General features: G+C 46.2%; 1 protein-coding gene across 1 annotated transcript in view; it reads left to right on the plus strand.

Moving 5' to 3' along the window:
- Positions 1-5,049: 5,049 nt before the first annotated feature.
- Positions 5,050-19,778, plus strand: part of LOC144782584 (uncharacterized) — a 50,895-nt gene continuing 36,166 nt past the window's right edge. The window contains exon 1 of the mRNA XM_078661956.1: positions 5,050-5,621. Within this exon, the coding sequence (XP_078518082.1) occupies positions 5,279-5,621 (343 nt within the window). The 5' untranslated portion in view covers positions 5,050-5,278. The remainder of the gene's footprint in view (positions 5,622-19,778) is intronic.

A 19,778-nucleotide genomic window follows, 5' to 3' on the forward strand; every position in this document is an offset into this window, starting at 1 on the left:
CACCATGAGTCGTCCCAGGCGAAGGGGGATGATCCTAAGATGAGGACTTCCGTTTTGTCCGAGTTTAGTTTAAGACGGCTGTTCTTCATCCATTCGGCTACTTCTTTCATTCCTTCGTGTAAGTTGGTTTTGGCCGTGTTAGGGTCTTTGGTGAGGGAGAGGATCAGCTGGGTGTCGTCTGCGTAGGAGATGATGTTGAGGTTGTGTTGGCGTGCGATGGATGCGAGGGGACTCATGTATACGTTGAAGAGGGTGGGACTGAGTGATGATCCTTGTGGTACGCCGCAGATGACTTCGGTGGCCTCTGATCTAAAAGGGGGGAGGCGGACTCTCTGGGGGCCCGATTCACAGAACTAACTTAAGACAAAATCCTAAACTTACTTCTTTTAGTATTCACAGAAGTTAGGATTTTGTCTTAAGTTTGTCTTAAGTCTGTCTTAAGTCTGTCTTAAGACAAACTTAAGACAAAGTCCTAACTTCTGTGAATACCAAAAGTAGTAAGTTTAGGATTTTGTCTTAAGTTAGTTCTGTGAATCGGGCCCTGGGTTCTTCCGGCGAGGAACGAGATGATCCAGTCCAATGCTTTTCCTTGTATTCCGATGTTGCTGAGGCGTTGTATGAGGGTGCTATGACAGACTGTGTTGAAGGCTGCGGAGAGGTCAAGTAGGATGAGGGCAGCTGTTTCTCCGTTGTCCAGTAGGGTTCGGATGTCGTCTGTTGCTGCGATGAGTGCGGTTTCGGTGCTGTGTTTGGCTCGGAAGCCGGATTGTGAAGGATCGAGGGATTTGTTGGTTTCGAGGAAGGCGGCGAGCTGACTGTTGACAGCTTTCTCAATTACTTTGGCAGGGAATGGGAGGAGCGATATGGGGCGGTAGTTCTTGAGTTCAGTGGGGTCTGCTGTGGGTTTCTTCAGAAGGGCGCTGAGTTCCGCATGTTTCCAGCTTTCCGGGAAGGTAGCGGAGTTGAGGGAGCAGTTGATGACGTCTTGGAGATGGGGTGCGATGATGGAGTCTGCTTTGTTGAAAATGTGGTGGGGACATGGGTCGGTTGGCGATCCTGAGTGGATGGAGTTCATCAGGCGGATGGTGTCTTCAGTGGAGATTGGGTTCCAGGCGAGGAGGTTCTTAGAGGGGGGTGTTGGTTCGGAGGTGGGTGGAGTGGATTGGTCTCCGTGCTGGTTTTCAAAGCTGTTATGTATGTCAGTGATTTTGTTGTAGAAAAAGGAGGCTAGGGAGTCGCAGAGGTCTTGGGAGGGAGTGATGTCGTTGGTGCCGGAGGTGGGGTTGGTAAATTCTTTGACAATGTTGAATAGTTCCTTGCTGTAGTGGGCGTTGTTGTCCAATCGATCCTTGAATGCTGATTTCTTGGAGGAACGGATCAGTTGGTGGTGTTTGCGGGATGCGTTCTTGAAGGTGGTCAGGTTGTCAGTGGTTGGGTTTTTTCTCCAGGTTTTCTCGAGGGTGCGACATAACTTCTTGGATTTCTTAAGGTCGTCGTTGAACCAGGGGGATTTTTTGTTAACTTGCTTGATTTGATGGTTTTTCAAGGGTGCTAGTTCGTCTGCGCTGTGGGTGATCCATTGTGTGAGGTTGGTGGCTGCTTGGTTTGGGTCAGATGGTTTGGCAGGAGGGTTTTGGGGAAGCGATGTGAAGAGCTGGTCGGTAGTAATTTTGTTCCAGTTTCTTCGGGGAATGGGTTGTGGGGGGTTGTGGGTCGTGGTCTTATTGTAGTTGAAGTGAACGCAGCTGTGGTCCGTCCAGTGGAGGGTTGTGGTGTGATTGAAGGAGATGTGCTGGCTGGAGGTGAAGATTGGATCGAGCGTGTGTCCGGCATAGTGGGTGGGGGTATTGACAAGTGGTTCGAGTCCGAGGTTGGCCAGGTTGTCCAGAAGGGTGGTGGTGTTGGAGTCATTTTTCTTTTCCAGGTGGTAGTTGAGGTCTCCCAGTAGAATATAATCCTCGGAGGGGAGGGCGTGTGGGCTGATGAAGTCCGTGATGTCATTGTTGAAATGTGTGTGGGGTCATGGTGGTCTGTAGATGAGGGTGCCTCTGAGTGTGGTCTTGGGGTCTGTGTGGATCTGGAAGTGGAGGTGTTCGGCGGACGTGAGGTTGTCGTCGGAACTGGTCGTGATGCTGATGGTGTTTTTATGGACGATGGCGATGCCTCCTCCTGTTTGGTTGGTGCGGTCCTTCCGGATGATCTTGTAGCCGTCCGGGATGGCTATGGCGATGTCGGGTGCTGATGAGGCGTTCATCCATGTTTCTGTAAGAAAGGCGACATCCGGTGATGTAGTGTCGAGTAGGTTCCAAAGTTCAATGGCGTGTCTATGGACCGAGCGGGTGTTGAGTAGGATGCACTTTAGGTGGTTAGTGTCGGAGCTCTTGTTGGAGTCTGTGGATTTGGTGTGGGTCCTGATGCAGTCGAACTTGCAGGAGTGGCAGGTGAAGGGTCCATGGGTGTGTCCTGGGGTGGCTTGGTAGCAGTCTGGGAGACGGCCGGGGTTGAGTGCCGAGAGGGTGACAGCGTCGTACTTTATGCGGGTGGGGTGGATTTTGCGGGGGACAGGGGGTCTGGCGCTGGGCGCGGTCCAGGCGCGGACGGGCGTAGACGGGCTTACCTTTGGCGCACCTTCGGCGCGCATGTGGCGCGGCTGCTGCGCGTGAACGCTGCACGTGGAGGCAACTGTCATATGTGGATAGTGGAGGGGGAGGGGCGAGGGAGGAGCAGCTGGGAGGCGGGAGCGGGGTGGAGATCCGGGCAGGGAGGCACGACAACAACAACAAGATGGCAGCAAGCCAAAATCGAAACAGGATTGGGGCACAGTCCCAATAAACGCGATGCAAATGGCAGTGGCACCGACACAATCAGGCACAAATGGATTCTACAGGCAGCGCAGCACAATTGAAAAGAATGTTAAAGCGCACTTTGGCAATCTAGCGCTATGATATAATTATGATTAGCAATTAATAAACAATCAGGCAATCTAGCGCTACGATATAATTGTGATAATCAATCAGGCAATAGCAATCGTGGGAGCAAGGCGAGGTAGCAGACAGCAGTACGGCGGTATGGCGCTACGATACCAGGCGGCAGGTAGAGCAGGGAGCAGCGTGAGGAGCGGCCGCTTCTGATGGGATCAGGGCGGACACCAGTTAGCAACAGCTTTTAGGCGATAGTGACTGGTTTGGGGCCCGCTTTGCATGTCAGCGATATTTATCGCTTATGACATGCAAAGTGGGCGTACCCAAACTGTTAGCAACTGAAAGCAGTCGCTAACACAGCTATCGCCAATTAGCAAGGCAGGCAAAAATCTGGGTGTCTGCTGTTCCTGCGCCCAGGGCAGCTCTGAGTGTCTGCTATTCCCGTGCCCATGGCAGCTCTGAGTTTCTGCTGGTCCTGTGCCCAGGGCAGCTCTGGGTGTCTGCTGTTCCTGTGCCCAGGGTAGCTCTGAGTGTCTGCTATTCCTGCTCCATGGGCATCTCTGGGTGTCTGCTATTCCCGTGCCCATGGCAGCTCTGGTTGTCTGCTGTTCCTGCTCCATGGGCAGCTCTGGGTGTCTGGTGTTCCTGCTCCATGGGCAGCTCTGGGTGTCTGCTGTTCCTGCTCCATGGGCAGCTCTGGGTGTCTGCTGTTCCTGTTCCATGGGCAGCTCTGGGTTTCTGCTGTTCCTGCGCCCAGGGCAGCTCTCGGTGTCTGCTGGTCCTGCGCGCAGGCAGCTCAGGGTGTCTGCTATTCTTTCTCCCTGGGTAGCTCTGGGTGTCTATTGTTCCTGAGCTCAGGCAGCACTGGGTGTCTGCTGTTCCTGATCCTAGTGCAGCTCTGGGTGTCTGCTGTTCCTGCGCTCAGGCAGCGCTAGGTGTTTGCTGTTCCTGCCCTCATCTTACTCCTTTTAGTCCAGACCGTACAATAAATATTTAGATTATGCAAAGAAAATGAAACCGAATGACCTTACAAGTATCTTCCGGTGTTAAGCACGAGGAGACTGACCGGTGGGACACAGGGACACGTGATGACGTTGACCCAGCAGTATGGGTGAAAAGCTGGGGCGAGGTTCATCACTTCCATTCAATACATGCAGATTGACGAGATAATAAACTCAACTGCCCTGATGCAGGCTCGACAACCATTTTAGTGCTGAAACACGTCTGCAGCTGCTAAAAGTTGAAAGATGTCTGCGTGAGTATTTACCGCTGCCAAGAGCAGAGCATTGGAAGTAAATACACAAGCCCTCAGTGCAAGGCTTCACAAGATCAGCGAATTACAACAGAGCTTCAGGGTGAGTCACAGTTCCTGGAGCCTCGAGATGCCTATGGATCTTGTCTGAGTAAAGTTGTGTAATGTATGTATTTCAGGGGGCTGATTTGCACCTTTTCAAAATCAGTGCACACTTCGCTTTCATCATAAAAAGGAGGGGTGCTGGAGACATGTCTGTGGGTGCTTGGGGCCTGGCAGCCTTTGCCCCGCCCTTGGTATTTAGGTCCGGGGCCGGGGGTGGGGCCCTTAAGGTCGGCGAAGGTGGGGCCACTGAAAGTGTATAATATGCATCTGTATATGTGGCCTTCGCTCAGCCATACGTCGAGCTGCAGTGCAGACAGAGCTGCTCCAGGCAGACGTCAGACCCCCCGCAGGGCTGAGTTTGCAGCAGATGCTTCACTTTGGCCTCTTTTGTCCTCGGCTGTGACTTGTCCTGAAGCCTCTGAATCCAAGCCTTGAGGGGGGGGTGGCGCTTCCACAGAAGGAGCCCCCCCCCTCTAGAGTGTCACCAGTTAGGGGCAGACTTCTGGGTTTATTTGGGTTTCTTCCACACTCATCATCATCAGTGTCTGGGCGATTTCTCTCCGTTCACCAGAAGTTCCTGTTTCCGACCACTGGAGGGCGGCGCTGTGCTGTGAATCACAAATTGGAAAACTAGACTTTCAAATCGGTGCGAAGAGCATTTCACGCTGGAAACCAGCGCGAACGGCGCCCGCGGCGCGCATGTGCGCCGCCATTTTGTTTGACCTTCTCCTCTGCTTCTCGTCTTGCTGTTGGGACCTGTGTACCCATCTCTCTTAATCCTCCCCATCTGATCGTTATTCCAACCATAAAACCCTCATTTTCATGTTTTTAATTTTTTTTATCACTGGGTGTCTCTCTTTGTGTGTATTTTGTTTCTGCCTTTGCTTTTTCTTAACTTTTTTGGTGACTTTTTTTATACTTTATTTTTTTTCTTGTTTTCGCTTTCCTTGTGTGACTGTCCTCCTCCTTTGGTTCCACTTCCACATTTATAGTATCTCCCATGGCCGAAGCAGGCAGCAGCAGGTATAACAGTGGCATGTACCCCTGTGGACGTCGGCGCCCTTCTTGGGTGCAACCTCGCCCCATTTATACTGAGGCTGAGTTGGCCGCCCTCATTTTTTGGATTCAGCGCCACCTCCCCTCCATGCTGGCAGCAGGTGGCAGGCCTGGGAGAGGATATGCCGCACAGGAGCGTCTGCTGCGTTGGGGGAGAGTGCGTCGATGCGTGCGTGGCAGCACAGGGGTGAAGCGCACAACACAGCAGCTGATTCACCGCTGGAACGACATTATCGACAGGGAACAGGACCTGCTCGACTTTCTAGGTGTCGAGGTTGTGGGGCTCGGTAAGTAATAATTATTTTTTGTTTTCTAAAAGTTTGATTTTTTTTTCAATTAGCATGCTGCCCACACACTCAGAGGTAAGTTACAGTTATGTTACGTGATGTGGTTGACATATATATATATATCCCAAAGTTACAAAACGGATTCACAATCCTTCCGCTCTCAGTAACTGCAAGACCGCCAGTAGCTATCCAAATCAAAGGGTGTTTATTCAGAAACACAACATGTTTCGGCTTGAAGCAAGCCTTGTTCACACGTGAACAAGGCTTTGATTTGGATACCTACTGGCGGTCTTGCAGTTACTGAGAGCGGAAGGATTGTGAATTCGTTTTGTAACTTTTGAATTGTTTTACCGGTTTTCTCCGCCGGCATTTTCGCCACCACCCATGGGGCCCGACAGCCTGAAGGAGTTACCTTGTTGGAATATATATATATATATATATATATATATATATATATATATATATATATATATATATATATATATATATATATATATATATATATATATATATATATATATATATATATATTTAATATACTAGCAGCCCGTCCCGACGTTGTCCTGGTATGAATTGCTGCCGCCAGTAGTATATTGTTTTGTAGGATTTCGTTTTGATAGCATTTCTTATCTGTGACAGGCCTGTGAAACGCTACGATTCACAGTGCACTGCTGATGCACTTAAGAGTGCGCGTTCAGTAGTGTGTGAACTCGAGTTTCCCTACTTTATTTGTCCTTGCAATATTATATAGCGCGAACTCGACAACATGGCATGAGCACAATTTACATTACAGAAGAACACATTCATTTGTGGTAGGCACGGGGAGACAAAGCGATTTGCCTGGAATCACAGGATGTTGAGCTGATGCCGAGATTCGAACGTTGCTCCCCAGCTCTAAAGTTCGCAATTCTAGAACTTGTGGCGGGAGGTGTGTCTAAAAGTGTATGTTGGTGCTGGCCATCAATGCGAGAGACCTGTGCATTTTTCAAATGGGTGGTGAAAAAATATGAGTATGTTGCTGGAGATGTGGGCCGCCGTGCCCCCAATGTACTTACGAGGGGAGGGTAAACACCCATTATTCCGCAACTTTCTTTCCGCATACCATCACTCCGCATACTTTCATTACGAAAGTACCATGACTCCGCAATGCCATTATAACGCATGGCATTACATTTTATATGCTTTTACCATGCATACATTTACAACGAAATTCGTTGTAAATGCATGAATGGTAAAAGCACGTTTTTTTTAATGTTTGGCTAAGGTAAGTATGGGTATAGGGGTATATGTTTTGGGGTACTGAGGTATATGTTTTTGGGTGTTTGGGTATTTTAAGGGTTCAGATATAGTTTTGGGTTATGGGTTACAGGGGTAGTTTTAGGGTTTAGGGATAGGTATGGGTTTTGGGGTACAGGGGTATTTTTAAGGTTCAGGGCTAGGCTTGGGTTTTGAGGTACAGGGGTATTTATAGGGTTCAGGGCTAAATTTGGGGTACAGGGGTATTTTTAGGGTTTAGGGATAGGTTTGGGTTTTGGGGTACAGGGTATATTTATAGGGTTATTATGGGTTAGTGTTTAAGGGTGTTGGGGTGTTTTAAGGAGTAAGGGTGGGTTATGAATATGGGGTGCAGGGGTATTTAAAGGGAGCAGGGTGGGATTAGCACACAATATGAGACATGGCATGAAGGGCGGAACGTACCACACACCCCCAGCGTTCGTCACGCCCCCAGCACACGCCCACAGCACAACGCAGACACGCCCACAAGGGACTACTTTGCTGGCACGGTTCTTTTACCTTTTAAATGTATATGGTGGGTGTCTGCATAGCCCATGTCCTTCTGCTGCAACTGCCCTTTCCAACGCTGTATTGGGTGTTGTGATTGGTGCTGTGGTTCCTGAGATTACCCGCCTCAAAGGTTTGGGCTCTCTCTTTATTATATTAGTATAGATTTATATATATATATATATATATTTTTGAGAGCCTATTTATGAGGCTGTTTCCATCGCCCTCGCATCACTCAAACCTTAAGACAGATTTATAAACCCACGCAAAGCCACTTTGACTTCTCCGAGTGGCTCCGAAAGTCTGGAGTAACGAAAGGCAGCGCAAATTGATGCATTGCGTTAATTTGCCCTGAGAAGTCATTTCATAGGCATTGCGTGGGTGGTGAGTTGGGTTTTTGACCCCGTCCCAGGTTTACAAAGACTTGTAACCCTGGAAATGCGCCAAAATCCTACGCTTTCCCGGAGAAAGCGGAATAAGCCTCGCAGGACTGTTTTTGTGCAGGAAGCCGCCCCGTCCTGCACAAAAGTAATCCTGCCTGATACTCAAGTACCATTACACCATGGTGCAGCAGTGCCAGCGCAGGGAAAAGGACAGGAATTATTGCCTTAAATATAATGAATACCTGACCGTTCCCTGCCACGCTGTGCAGCCCAGCAAGGCGATTGTCTGGGCTGCACTGTGTAACTTCCCCATAAATAGGCCCAATAATGTTTATGTTTCTTCTAATTGTGAAAATAAATATATTTCACACTCGTTGAGTGTGTGTGCATGATGTGAGTAAGTGTATATAAAAATAAATACATATAAATATGTTAATTTGCAATTAGAATTGGAAACGTGTGTGTTACGTGTGTTAAATTATTTTATCTTGCTATTCATCTATTATTTATATACATATATATGTATTAATAATATATAGAGTAGATGTATAGATAATGATATATCCTTGTAACAATTAAGTACATGTGCCCGCTTGTGCAAAAAGTAATTTTTTTATTACCACTACCATGCAGAGGCAACTAGTTCCAAGTGGTTATGTTAGTGTGTGACACACACCTAAATAAATTCTCTTCGCAATGGCAACAGAGTGCGTGCAGTGGGGAGTGTTCACGCTGTCCACTGTCTTTCTTCTGAAAGAAGTGGGCATGCGATGTAGTAACACACCAAGGTTTATCTGTCATCTATATTATTCACTTTGCTGAGTGCATCGGAGCTCAGACTTATTAACATTTATTTCATGCGGTGCAGGGCAGCAAGACAACGTGATGTGCTGCGTCGAAGGGAGAGGGCAGGAATGCAACATTTATTAATTTATCAAGATATGTCGCGTTCCTGCTGGTGCTGCCACAGTGCCACTGCAGTGGTACAAAAAGGGGTGGTGATGGACTGAGTGTCAACAGATCTGGGTTTAATCCATCACCGACCTTTAGCCCACTCTGCCACCCCAGTTCAGACATGGCTATATACAAATCAGTCTGACCCAGTGCCTCATGGGAACAGTCCAGCCCGAACTGCCAAGCCATGCCTTCCCTGGACCGGAAACAAGCTTCCCAGGACCGGTTTCTGGCATTCCAGCCGTCTTCAGCCCGGCTTGCTTGAATCCAGTGGCAAAGTGAGCAAGGGACTCACGTCTGAGCATACCCTGCCACACTTATGGCGAACAAAGCAGTACAAAAGGGGGTGGTGATGGATGGAGCATCTGAACCAATCAAACACTCACACCAAGTCAACAGATCTGGGTTTAATCCATCACCGTTCTTTAGCCCACTCTGCCACCCCAGTACAGACATGGCCATATGCAAATCAGTCTGACCCTGTGCCTCATGGGAACAGTTCAGCCCGAACTGCCAAGCCATGCTTTCCCTGGACCGGAAACAAGCTTCCGAGGACCGGTTTCTGGCATTTCAGCCGTCTTCAGCCAGGCTTGCTTGAATCCAGTGGCAAAGTGAGCCAGGGACTCACGTCCCGTGGCGAACAAAGCAGGCACCCTTGCGCCATGGTGCAAAGGTGCGACATACGTATCATATCACCTTGGATTGTTTGTGCAGGAAGTGGATGCCCCCTTGCACAACCGCAATCCTTACAGGCAAAGCCAACACAAACAACAAACGCTTGATACATCTGGGCCTGGGCTGGCAGGGAGTAGTGGTGCACGGTGTCAGACTCCGCCTGACAGGTGTGTGCTTCACCGAAGAAGTGAATTGAACATCGAATGAATGATTCTGTCTGGATTCTGAATCTGATCCAGCATGAGCTAGGCAGCTGCTCGGCGCTCGCTTGGGCTGATTATTTGAGTAGTGATGTTGATTCCTCTGTGCAGGCCCTATGAAGCTATTAAGATATCAGTATATCAGTGAGTTACCGTTCTTCTCTGTGCCTTAATTTAGCTCATACAGGGGCATATTATCAAGGGGGTTTATCTCCGCTTTTTTGGCTTTAAAAGCCAAGAAAGCGGAGATAACATTATCTCCCTATTACCTAGCTGTCGCTAACACCAGTTAGCGACAGCTAGTAGGAGATAGCGACCATCTTGGGCCCCGCTTTGCATGTCAGTGAAATTTATCAATAATGACATGCAAAGTGGGCGAGCCAAGATGGTAGCGACTGGAAACAGTCGCTAACATCGCTATCTCCTATTACCAACTTTTGGAGATATTCGCGCTAAGCGTGAATATCTCCAAAAGCTAACACCTGCCCCTGAGCAGTTCTTAGTCATGTTATCCAATGGTAGGTGGATAACATGGCTAAGAGCATTAGCTCGGTAATGCATGAATATCGCTGACTTTTCAGCGATATTCACGCATTTCGGCCGATTTTTATCGCTTAGGAGATAAACCTTGATAATAGCAAGGTTCCTAAGCGATAAAAATCGCCGCAACTCGGCGATAAAAATATTGCCGCTAAGCCAACATAGCGATAATTATCGCTAGTTGTTGGTAATATGCCCCACAGTTTCTTGGCCTTGGCCCTTTTGGCAGGTTCACCCCTAAACTTTTTGCTTTTAAATGTGACCTGATGTTAGTTGTTTTTGGCTTCTGCGCACTTTAGCACTGTGTCCCAGTGTAAAGTGCGTGCACAGTCTGAGTGCGTGTGGTGAGATGGGCCTGCCCTCCCATAGGAATGCTGTAGTGCAATTCCTATATTCCCAAAAGGCTATGCACATTGGAATAATAAATCCTATAAATTTGACTTAGGACTTAGGTCGACTAGGTCTCTATCGAATATCTTAGACTTAATTGTGTGTGTGCCAGCTAACTCAGAGGTCACTAGAAACTTTCTCGAATAAACAAGAAGGGATTCGTTTCTGACAACTGTATAAACATGACAACTTTGTTTCCCCAAGAATAAAACTGATCTTCAGAGTCGTGGAAACAATAGATAGATATTTCACTCAGTCAATCGTGCATGCTTCGTTTCATCAGAGGTGCAGAGAAATAGAGAGACGGGCGTTTTCAATAAAAGGGTTTATTGAACAGTCTTCTTTCTCATGCAAGTAAAGTGAACTGCTACAATCGTAATACTGGTTGCAAAGTATAATGCGTACAGTAAGAAGAGTATTATGAAATAATACTGTAAAAGCATTGTATGGTTCCTAGACCATAGATAAATACATACATAAATAACAAAGGCTAAAAAGTACGCAACTGGTCCTTCTAAAATACGCCTACCCCGATGTACCTAACCTAAGTCTAGTACGAGGGAAGAAGTAAGTGAGGTGTAGCATAGGTTTAGTTTATCTTTGCCAAGATTCTATCCAAGATTTCTCTTAGGGTCTAATCAGCTCCGTACCTTGGTTTTAGAATGTCGGAGGCCTGGTATCTCTGTCTCGGGACTCGATTTCCCAACACCCCGCGAGGGGAGCTTGGAAACACTGGAGCTGGATGCTCAGCGAGAGAAAGGCAGCCTCTCTGTCAGTGCATCAGCTGGAGGGTCGGGTTCCTTCGGTACTTGCTGTAGCAAGCTGCTTCTGGCAAGTAGATAGTCGAGCTGCTCCGAACCACCGTGTGTTTTTTATTAGGGCAAGTGTAGGCATATTTATACCTTGAAGGTGCCTTGTTTGACGTAAACTCAGACATAATAACGTCACCAAAGAACCCCAAGGGAATGGTAGTTCTTTGAAAACGCCATGATTTCTAAGACAAATCAATATTCAAGCAAGGGGATGTCCCTGACTGCTGAAGCCGAGTTTTCCAAGAAATCGTTGTGGCTTTTTGTAACTAGTGGAAGTAGCCATGCCTGTATTTGGACTGGATGGGTTATGTCTAAATACGGGTATGATTTCTACTCCTATATAAGGGCAATGTGAATTGTACCTATATAAGGGCATAAATCGGTAAATTACGCTTGGATTCTAAAATGCTCCACAACACCCACTCCACTTTATTATGTTCGATATTACTAAATTCTAAGCATTTTAAACCAGTGGTGTAAAAATGCGCCTTGTTGCGCCATATTTACAAAGTGATGCATCTATGTAGATGCATCACTTTGTGAACCCCTGCGCCACATTATACCTGCGCCAGGTATAATGTATGCAAGGGGGGTGTTTTGAAGCAAGTACGGGTCATGGAAGTGACGCAGTGAAAAATGTAAGATTTCACTGCGCCACTTCTAGGACGCAAATGCGTCAATTTCTTACACCTGCTCACAGCAAGCGTAAGACTGATGCAGGCCCTTTCACATGGGGCTTGCCCCATGTAGAAGGACACATTGCTGGAGCTGCGTCACTTTTGTGACACACTCCAGCAATGCGTCACTTTTGCGCCATACAGATACGTCAGAAATACTGACGTATCTGTAACTCCTTGCGCAATGATGCGTCATACTGTAAATATGATGCATCATTGGTGTCGCAAGGAGGGCGCAATGAAAAGGGACTCCTCGCTGTTTTCACGCAGCGATGCATCACTTTTCATAAATGAGGCCCCTACTGTTTAAGTTGTGGACAAGGTCAAATATTGTCTCTTGGAAGTGTTTCAAAGAATTCTTGTTCTTTAAGAATAGTTCTACTTTAAGCAGATTACTTTGTGCCCAAAAAAAGTTACATTTTGGAAAAAGTCAAATCGCAAACAAAAAATAGAGTTCTAAAGTCGGAAGCATTGTTTTGAAAAGTGAAGGTTGAATACAGAGTCCAGTAGAACGCTGTGTGCTAACTTCAGAAGTCATTCTCGTTGTTAGGAGAAAACATCAAATCTTCTAAGCTGGCAAAGAAATCGTCTACCACAGTAGGTGAAAGTTGGACCACTTCATTAAGTAAACTGGTAGCAAAAAAATGTGAAACATCGCCGTCAGCGTTAGCCGCATTAGCAATGTTTGTCGGAGATGGAGGTGGTACCTGTGTGCCTGTCGATCCACGTATCTCACCGTCAGCAGATTGCGTCTGTGAGACCTAAATGAATGCCGTCATCAGGATTGGTAGCCGCTGGGGACAACACAATGCATGGGCCGTTACCGAACCAAGCAAGGTATCAACATCTGTTGGCAGGACTGATTAGACAGACATCCAACACGCATTATTTTCCACATAGCAGGTATCGTAGAACAGGTAAGATGCAATCTTACCAGATTGGTCGGAATGATAGGAACCTCGTGGTATTCAGGTCTCTTAAGCGAGCCAGGCCCAGGATCTGTATCATGCGCTCATGACACTTCATTGCCCGGAGAGTGTTCTCTATGGTAATCTGGGAGTCGCTGCTGATGACCGGACTTGCCATATCGGAGCAGAAGGAACAAGAATAGGATTCCTACTAACAGTTCCAAAATGAGAAGCAGGCCGCCGAACACAGAGTGCACGAAGTTTGGAAAAATGCCTAGGACTGCTTCAAAGGGTGCTAACAGTCCCGAAAAAACTGTCTTAAATACATGTACAATACCACTGGTATCAGTAAGATACGACTTAACATTTCTACGAAATGTATGTGGCAGTTTTTTGATAATAGGGCATATATCTCTGCAGAGGACCTTGCAACTTGTAGTTCATACGTCTCTTTAGACAAGGTCAGTGGCACAGTTTTTTGTAAAAAAATGGCTTTCATTCTGCTTAAAGTATCAATTCGAATAAAAGAGATGTTCAGTGAAGGCCATAGCGGCAACTCCCTGTCTGTCTTAGCTTTAGGAAACAATACTTGAATACAACAAGTGACCCTGGCTGACACAGTTACGAGATACGGTTTTCCTGGCATCATTCCACAACAGCTGCGATCATTCAAAATTATATAGCTCCCGTTAGAAAGCTGCTTAAAAAATGGATCTATCACTGCTGCTGGAGAACCTTGCAGGTGGCAGGATAATTGTTCAAAGAACCATCACAGGCTCCGTGTAAATTAATACCCTGACACAAATGTGTACCACTTAATGCGCTTTTACATTGTGTACCACTTAAAAGTACCTCTTTTCCCTCACTCCAACATTTGTGTGTATGGTCATTCCCAGGTTGACTTTATGTATTCCTTACCCAACTTTTCATAAACGGCAACTGGTATATGTTTCAAACAGTATTGAAAGTTGAAAATTGTGACAGGCAGAGTGATTATCCTGTGTAATAGCCATTCTGTCGCAGGTTTTTCAGAAACAGTTAATGGTAATCTTTCCAGTTTCTCAATACTTAGCACCATATAGTCTACTCCTCTCTGTGCCAAAGAGATTTGTTTATCTGTAAGGTTAAATACAGAAAGCAATGACGTGGTGTTGATTAGACACCATGGCACATATCCAGAAGGAAGATTTTGCAATGTCCAGCCTAAAAGCATTATAGAACGTAATTGCGACTGTCCATGCTGTAGCATGAGCAAGTCCTGTTCCATTAGGTCTATGGCAGAGGATACTATGCTATTCAAAGAATACATTTCGGATGACAGGGTCGTTAACCCATTATCAACTACAGAGAGTGCTTTCTCTAAATTAATATGATCAATTTCTCGTATTCTTTCTGCAGTCTCTACCTGTGTCGCTTTCCAAGCTTCATTATAAATGGCATATATACCTGCGTATATGAAACGTTTATGATGTCGTTTTACAGGAACTTCTAAGAAGTCCCTTAAATCAACACCATCTTAAGTGTTGTTTAACCTCTGTAAGTGTAGATTTTTGTAGCCGCCCAAGGCACAGTTTTCCTACACTGTATGTTGTTACTATCCCTGGATGTTGTCTCTGGACATATCTTGGATCTGGCCTAGTTATTGTAAACCCTTTTGTCTTGTTCAGGAATCTATCTTGACAGTTATTCGTGTCTGGGGGCCAGATAAACCATTTTTTCCATTCAGGATCAGTTCTGTTTTGTAGAAAAATACATTTTACGTCGACCCCTCCCTCTGAAATGTTTTTGCTGTCAGATGTAGGTGTAGGTATAGACTGTTTGTTTAAATCTTTTATCTTGGCCAGGCCAAGGCAGGATGTCTGTTGAACAGTGTTGTTTAAAAACATTATTTGTTCAGGGATGTTGCAGGCTCAAAATAAAGCTTCTATTCCCTGCACCTGCCAGTCTTTTGAGCCCCACACAGTTTTTGTTTCAATGTTGTTGCTCCAAAAGTCAAAACCTAATGAGGACAATTGGGTATAAAAGGCTGCTAAATAAATTTGCTTTGTATTTGTTAACATACTTTTCATTCCTGTCTTAATAACATTTTTAAAGTAAAACGTTTCCGGATTTGTGGTATTAAAACCTGAGAAGTATATAAATTTATCATAGAATGTTTTTGAGCTATCTTTTGGTGGCGTTGGACAATGTTCCCATTGATTGAAAGTATAAATATTTCTAGGGTTTGCAGATTTGTGCAAATAATGATAACCATAGTGATTATAACAATACATTTGTCCATAATCTGATGAACTTTCTAAGTATTCATGTTTTGTGAATTTAGCAGACATCTCTAAATCTGACAGCATATTATTAACAGTCTCATAGTCCCAATCATCAGGAAATGTGCTGGGTGAAACAAAGTCACTCAATGAAACCTTAAATTGATGTAGAATCTTCAACAGCTCTGCCGGACCATAAATGTCATAATCAATTCTGTCCCGCGCTATACCACCAGGTATAGTAACGGCTGTGATGTTCACTGATGTCAAGTCTCTTTGTTCACGATGTGATGATTTGTGTGGTTTCAGGAGCAAGCTGATGTTCTTACTTGCTGTGTCCATTTTGCTATATTTTCTATTTATCAGCATTCCCAAACTTAATACAAGGATTAGCCAAAGTAGGATAAAAAGTATGCCTAGCACAATCCAAAATTTGACCCATGGTGAAACCAGAAAAGTTTTTTCAAGTTGCTGAAAAAGTTCTGTTACTTGTTCTTTAAAAGTTTTATTTGCTGGCGTTGTTTCAGGTTCACTGGGATCCTCCGAAAACGTATCAAAGTTGATGAAATAGCCAGAAGCAGTTTTGTCAATTGTTGGAATTGTATCAGGATTATTTGAAATCACTGGGGCTACCGGATCCTTTGTCATATTAATGTAGTCAGATGCTACATCATTGTGGACGGGAGTGTCTTGACGAACTGTAATTTGGGGTTCAAGAGGCACACGTTCCATTGCTTTATTTCTTAGTCCTTCTTTTCTTACTGCAGATTCTTCAACGGTGATGAGTCTTTCAGTTTGAACCTCTTGGATAGTAGCAAGATTTGGTCTTCTGCTACATCTTTGTAGTCCACTGGACCTACTACTTATTATCGGCCACGTGATGTTGTTTGACCAGGTCGGTGGATACGAACCTGTTCTCTTTTCTTCCAGCAAGGGGCGGAAGTAACACTGTTCTTGATCCGTGGATTGCTAGTACAGGTACTGGTTTTCTGTAAGAAGTCCCAAATTCCTTCTTATCTGCAATCCTTTCTCTGACTAGATCCCCAATCTTTGGAATCCAGACAGGCCTTGCTGGGATGGGTGGTTCTCCTTCAGTGGTTGTTGGCCTCTGTGTTGTGTTGCTTTGTGTTAGATTTGGGAGTCTCTAGTTGGCACAGGTAGGTACTTGTGACAAATAGGGACCCTCTCCTCTAGTCAGGATAAGGGGATTACACTCCTAAAATAACCCCTGCTCACCCCCTTGGTAGCTTGGCATGAGCAGAAGGGCTTCACTTCAGAGGCGTTGTAAGTTAAGCAGTTGTGACCACATACAGTAACCCAGTGACAACACTACAAATGGACACAACACAGGTTTTCTATAAAAAAATAAGTAGACTTTATATAGAGTTACCACAAGACCATAAACGACAAAAATACAGACTATGATTACTTTAAGATGATAGATTTAAGCTTAGTTCAGTTCAGTTCTTAGATGCGACACTCTGCGTCAATGTACCTTAAGTTGCGTTGCGCTTCCACGACAAGCAATGTCGCAGCGATGGGAAATGCGGCAAAGTTCAGATACAAAGAAATAAAGACGTGAAGATCTTCCAGATGCGGCACGCTTCTCAGGGATGCGAGAAGTTCTTGGTTCGATGCGTGGACTGCAGCGGCAACACCCTTACGATGCGATGGCAACAGCTCCAGCGGTGCCGCTCTTCTCCCACGATGCGTGAAGCTTCCGCTCGATGCAACAACTACAGCGGAGACATCCAAGATGCGACGGCAGCAGCTCCGACGGCGGCGCGCTTCTTGTGGATGCGAGGTGCTCTTGGTCGATGCGGTTCAATGCGACAGTTCCAGCGGCGAAACCTTCCTTCGGCCCAAGATGGCCGCCTGTGGAGGAGCAGAAAGAAAAGCTCCTGGTTTAGGGATCCCCTTTTTGGTGAAAATCCCCGGTTAAACCTAAAACCCATCTCCGCTTAACACTCCTACTAAGATCGGAAGACTTCCTTTGTCCACAGACGATATTGAAAGTAATTTTTGATCTCTACTCACGGAGTTGGAGGCATCCAGACAACGAGGCTGCTTGTTTGTCTCTTCTCGACCGAGCCGAGTTCACTGCCGGGACCCCCTCGATGCTGCCGCTGAGCCGAGTGAACTACCGGGACCCCCTTGGTGCTGCCGCTGAGCCGAGTTCACTGCCGGGACCCCCTCGACGCTGCCGCTGAGCCGAGTGCACTGCCGGGACCCCTTTGAGGCTGTCGCTGAATTGGGTGCGCTGCCGGGACTCTTGTCGATGCGGCCGCTGCCTCCGTGCTTAGAACCGCCGACTGCCGTTTTTCGTCCTGGTGCCTCTGCGGAGCTGGCTTCTCTGAGCTTGGTCTGCACCGTTTTGGGCTGACCCGAACGTGTTGCTCCCGCTGCTCCCTTCCTGTGGGACCTCCATCCAGCCCCTTGAGCTTCGCTCGGTCCTTTGATTCTCGGAGACGGAGACCTGGTGGAGTCTCGCAGCTGACGATCGTGTGGTCGACCCTCGCGCTCAAGGGGAGGGAGTCCTGGTTCCCACTCGCTATTTTCTGTTTTTTTCTGTTGGGCGCTGCGGTCTGCCGGTCTGCCTGCCCACACACAGCTTGGAGGCTGCAGGTTGCCCGAGACACCCCCGCTGCCCGATGTTGTTCAGTTCGCCGCCCGCCCTTGATGCACAGTGTAGGCGGCTTCGCTCCTGCCTGGCAGATGTCCTGGGCTGCCACATTGCTGCTGGAAAGATCAGTGGGGCTCTGCTGTTTGGGTGAATTTTCCTACCAAAGGACCCTACAAGGAGCAGATCATGGCTTTTGGCCGATGTCCTGGGCTGCCACATTACTGCTGGTAAGATCAGTGGGGGCTCTGCTGTTCGCGGCCCGCCCACGCGGATCGTGGGTTTAAGGCTCCAGCCCTCATCACTCGCTTACGGGGCTTTGCGACGGAGGCAATGGATGCTCTGGTTGTCCTCGGCCGCTTGGAAGACGCACCCCCTCACCCAAATCCTCGATACCTGGTCAACTGAGTCTTCTACCGCCTTGGCCACCTCTCCTACTGAGACGTACTCGCCGACCCTGATGGTAGTTGGTTGGGTCTGTATTTTCCTTGGCCAGGCTTCTCTGACTCGTTCATTGCCCTTTAATCCTTGCCTTATGGTCTTTGTTAGCCCTCACTAGTCTCTCAATGTTTACCATTTCTTTAGATGCAATTCCTTGATTCATTTCTGGATTCAATCATCAAGAACGAACTAGCGTGCTGAGTCCATTTTGTTTACTCTCGGTCATTAACAATTTTTAACTGGCCTCCATTTTGATACTCTCTACCTATTCGACAATGTGCTCCTCCTGCCTATTGGTGACATAGACACTAAGAAAGGACAGCTTTCACCTATTTGTGACATAGACACTAAAAAAGGACTGTTTTCTCCTCTACAAATTTGGCAGCCATCTTTGAAGATAGCCCTGATCTCTAATCACAACTATAATCCCCTGCCCGCTATCTCTGCTCTTTATCTCATTTAACTTTCATCTCGCAACCAGCTCCCTTATATCTCCTACATCTCTTCTTGTCATTTTCTTTTTCACCTCAATTTCTTTAACCTCACTATACCCCCCTCAGAACCAGTTATCTTCACTGTATGCTATTTCTTATTATTTTATTCTTACTTATCTTACTTTATCTCTACCCCCTTCATGTGTACACTTTATAAAACATTTTAATTTTAATTTTTTATTCTGGATTTGTGATTTCATTGCTGTGCACTTCAACTGGCTCTATATATTTTTCATCTTTAATTCTTTAACTATTTGATTGTGTATTAAGTTATGTCCTTCTTCCACATGGCATTTTATTTTCTTCATATATTTGTAATTTATTTGTCATATATTTCGGTTTTAATTCTTCTATTTTAGACTGTTTATGATATTTTGTCCTCTTTCACTTTGCACTTTATCCTAATGTGTAATCTGTCGTTATATATTCTGTTTTATTGTATAATTTGATGTTCCTATATATATTTTGTTACATTGTATATTTTGAAGTTCCTCCGTTTAGCTCACCCTCATGTCCTGTCATTGTAATCTGTTTAAATGTATTATTCTAATTGTTCTCTACGCTATATTTCCACCTCCCGTCTGCGCTTCGAGGATCAGTGCGATCCAATTTGCTATTCATCCCCTTTCTCCCCCTTTTCTCCAAACCATGCCTCCACTCACACTTCCACCCTCAATCTCAACCCCTCCCATCTCTAAACTCGGCCCAAACTCTTGGTCCATCATCTACCCCCCCCATCTCTCCAAACATGGTAGGACAAATTTCAAACATAAACTGCTCTGTCTCCACCCAGAAACCTTATTTGCTGATCACCATAACAGCCTTAACACCTCACTTATCACCAACTTCGTCTTCTTCACTAAACGTCCATCTAAATGGAAAAGCCTATTTTTATGCTACCTCCCTATCTCTAATTCACGTAATATCCCTTACGGTCTAAAACTCTCCACCACACCATCTTCGTCCTTCCCTGGCGAAATAGATATCTCCATCTTCAAATCCGGAACCATACTCATCCAA

This window comes from Lissotriton helveticus, chromosome 9, assembly GCF_964261635.1.
Source record: "Lissotriton helveticus chromosome 9, aLisHel1.1, whole genome shotgun sequence".
In the NCBI taxonomy this organism is placed as follows: Eukaryota; Metazoa; Chordata; class Amphibia; order Caudata; family Salamandridae; genus Lissotriton; species Lissotriton helveticus.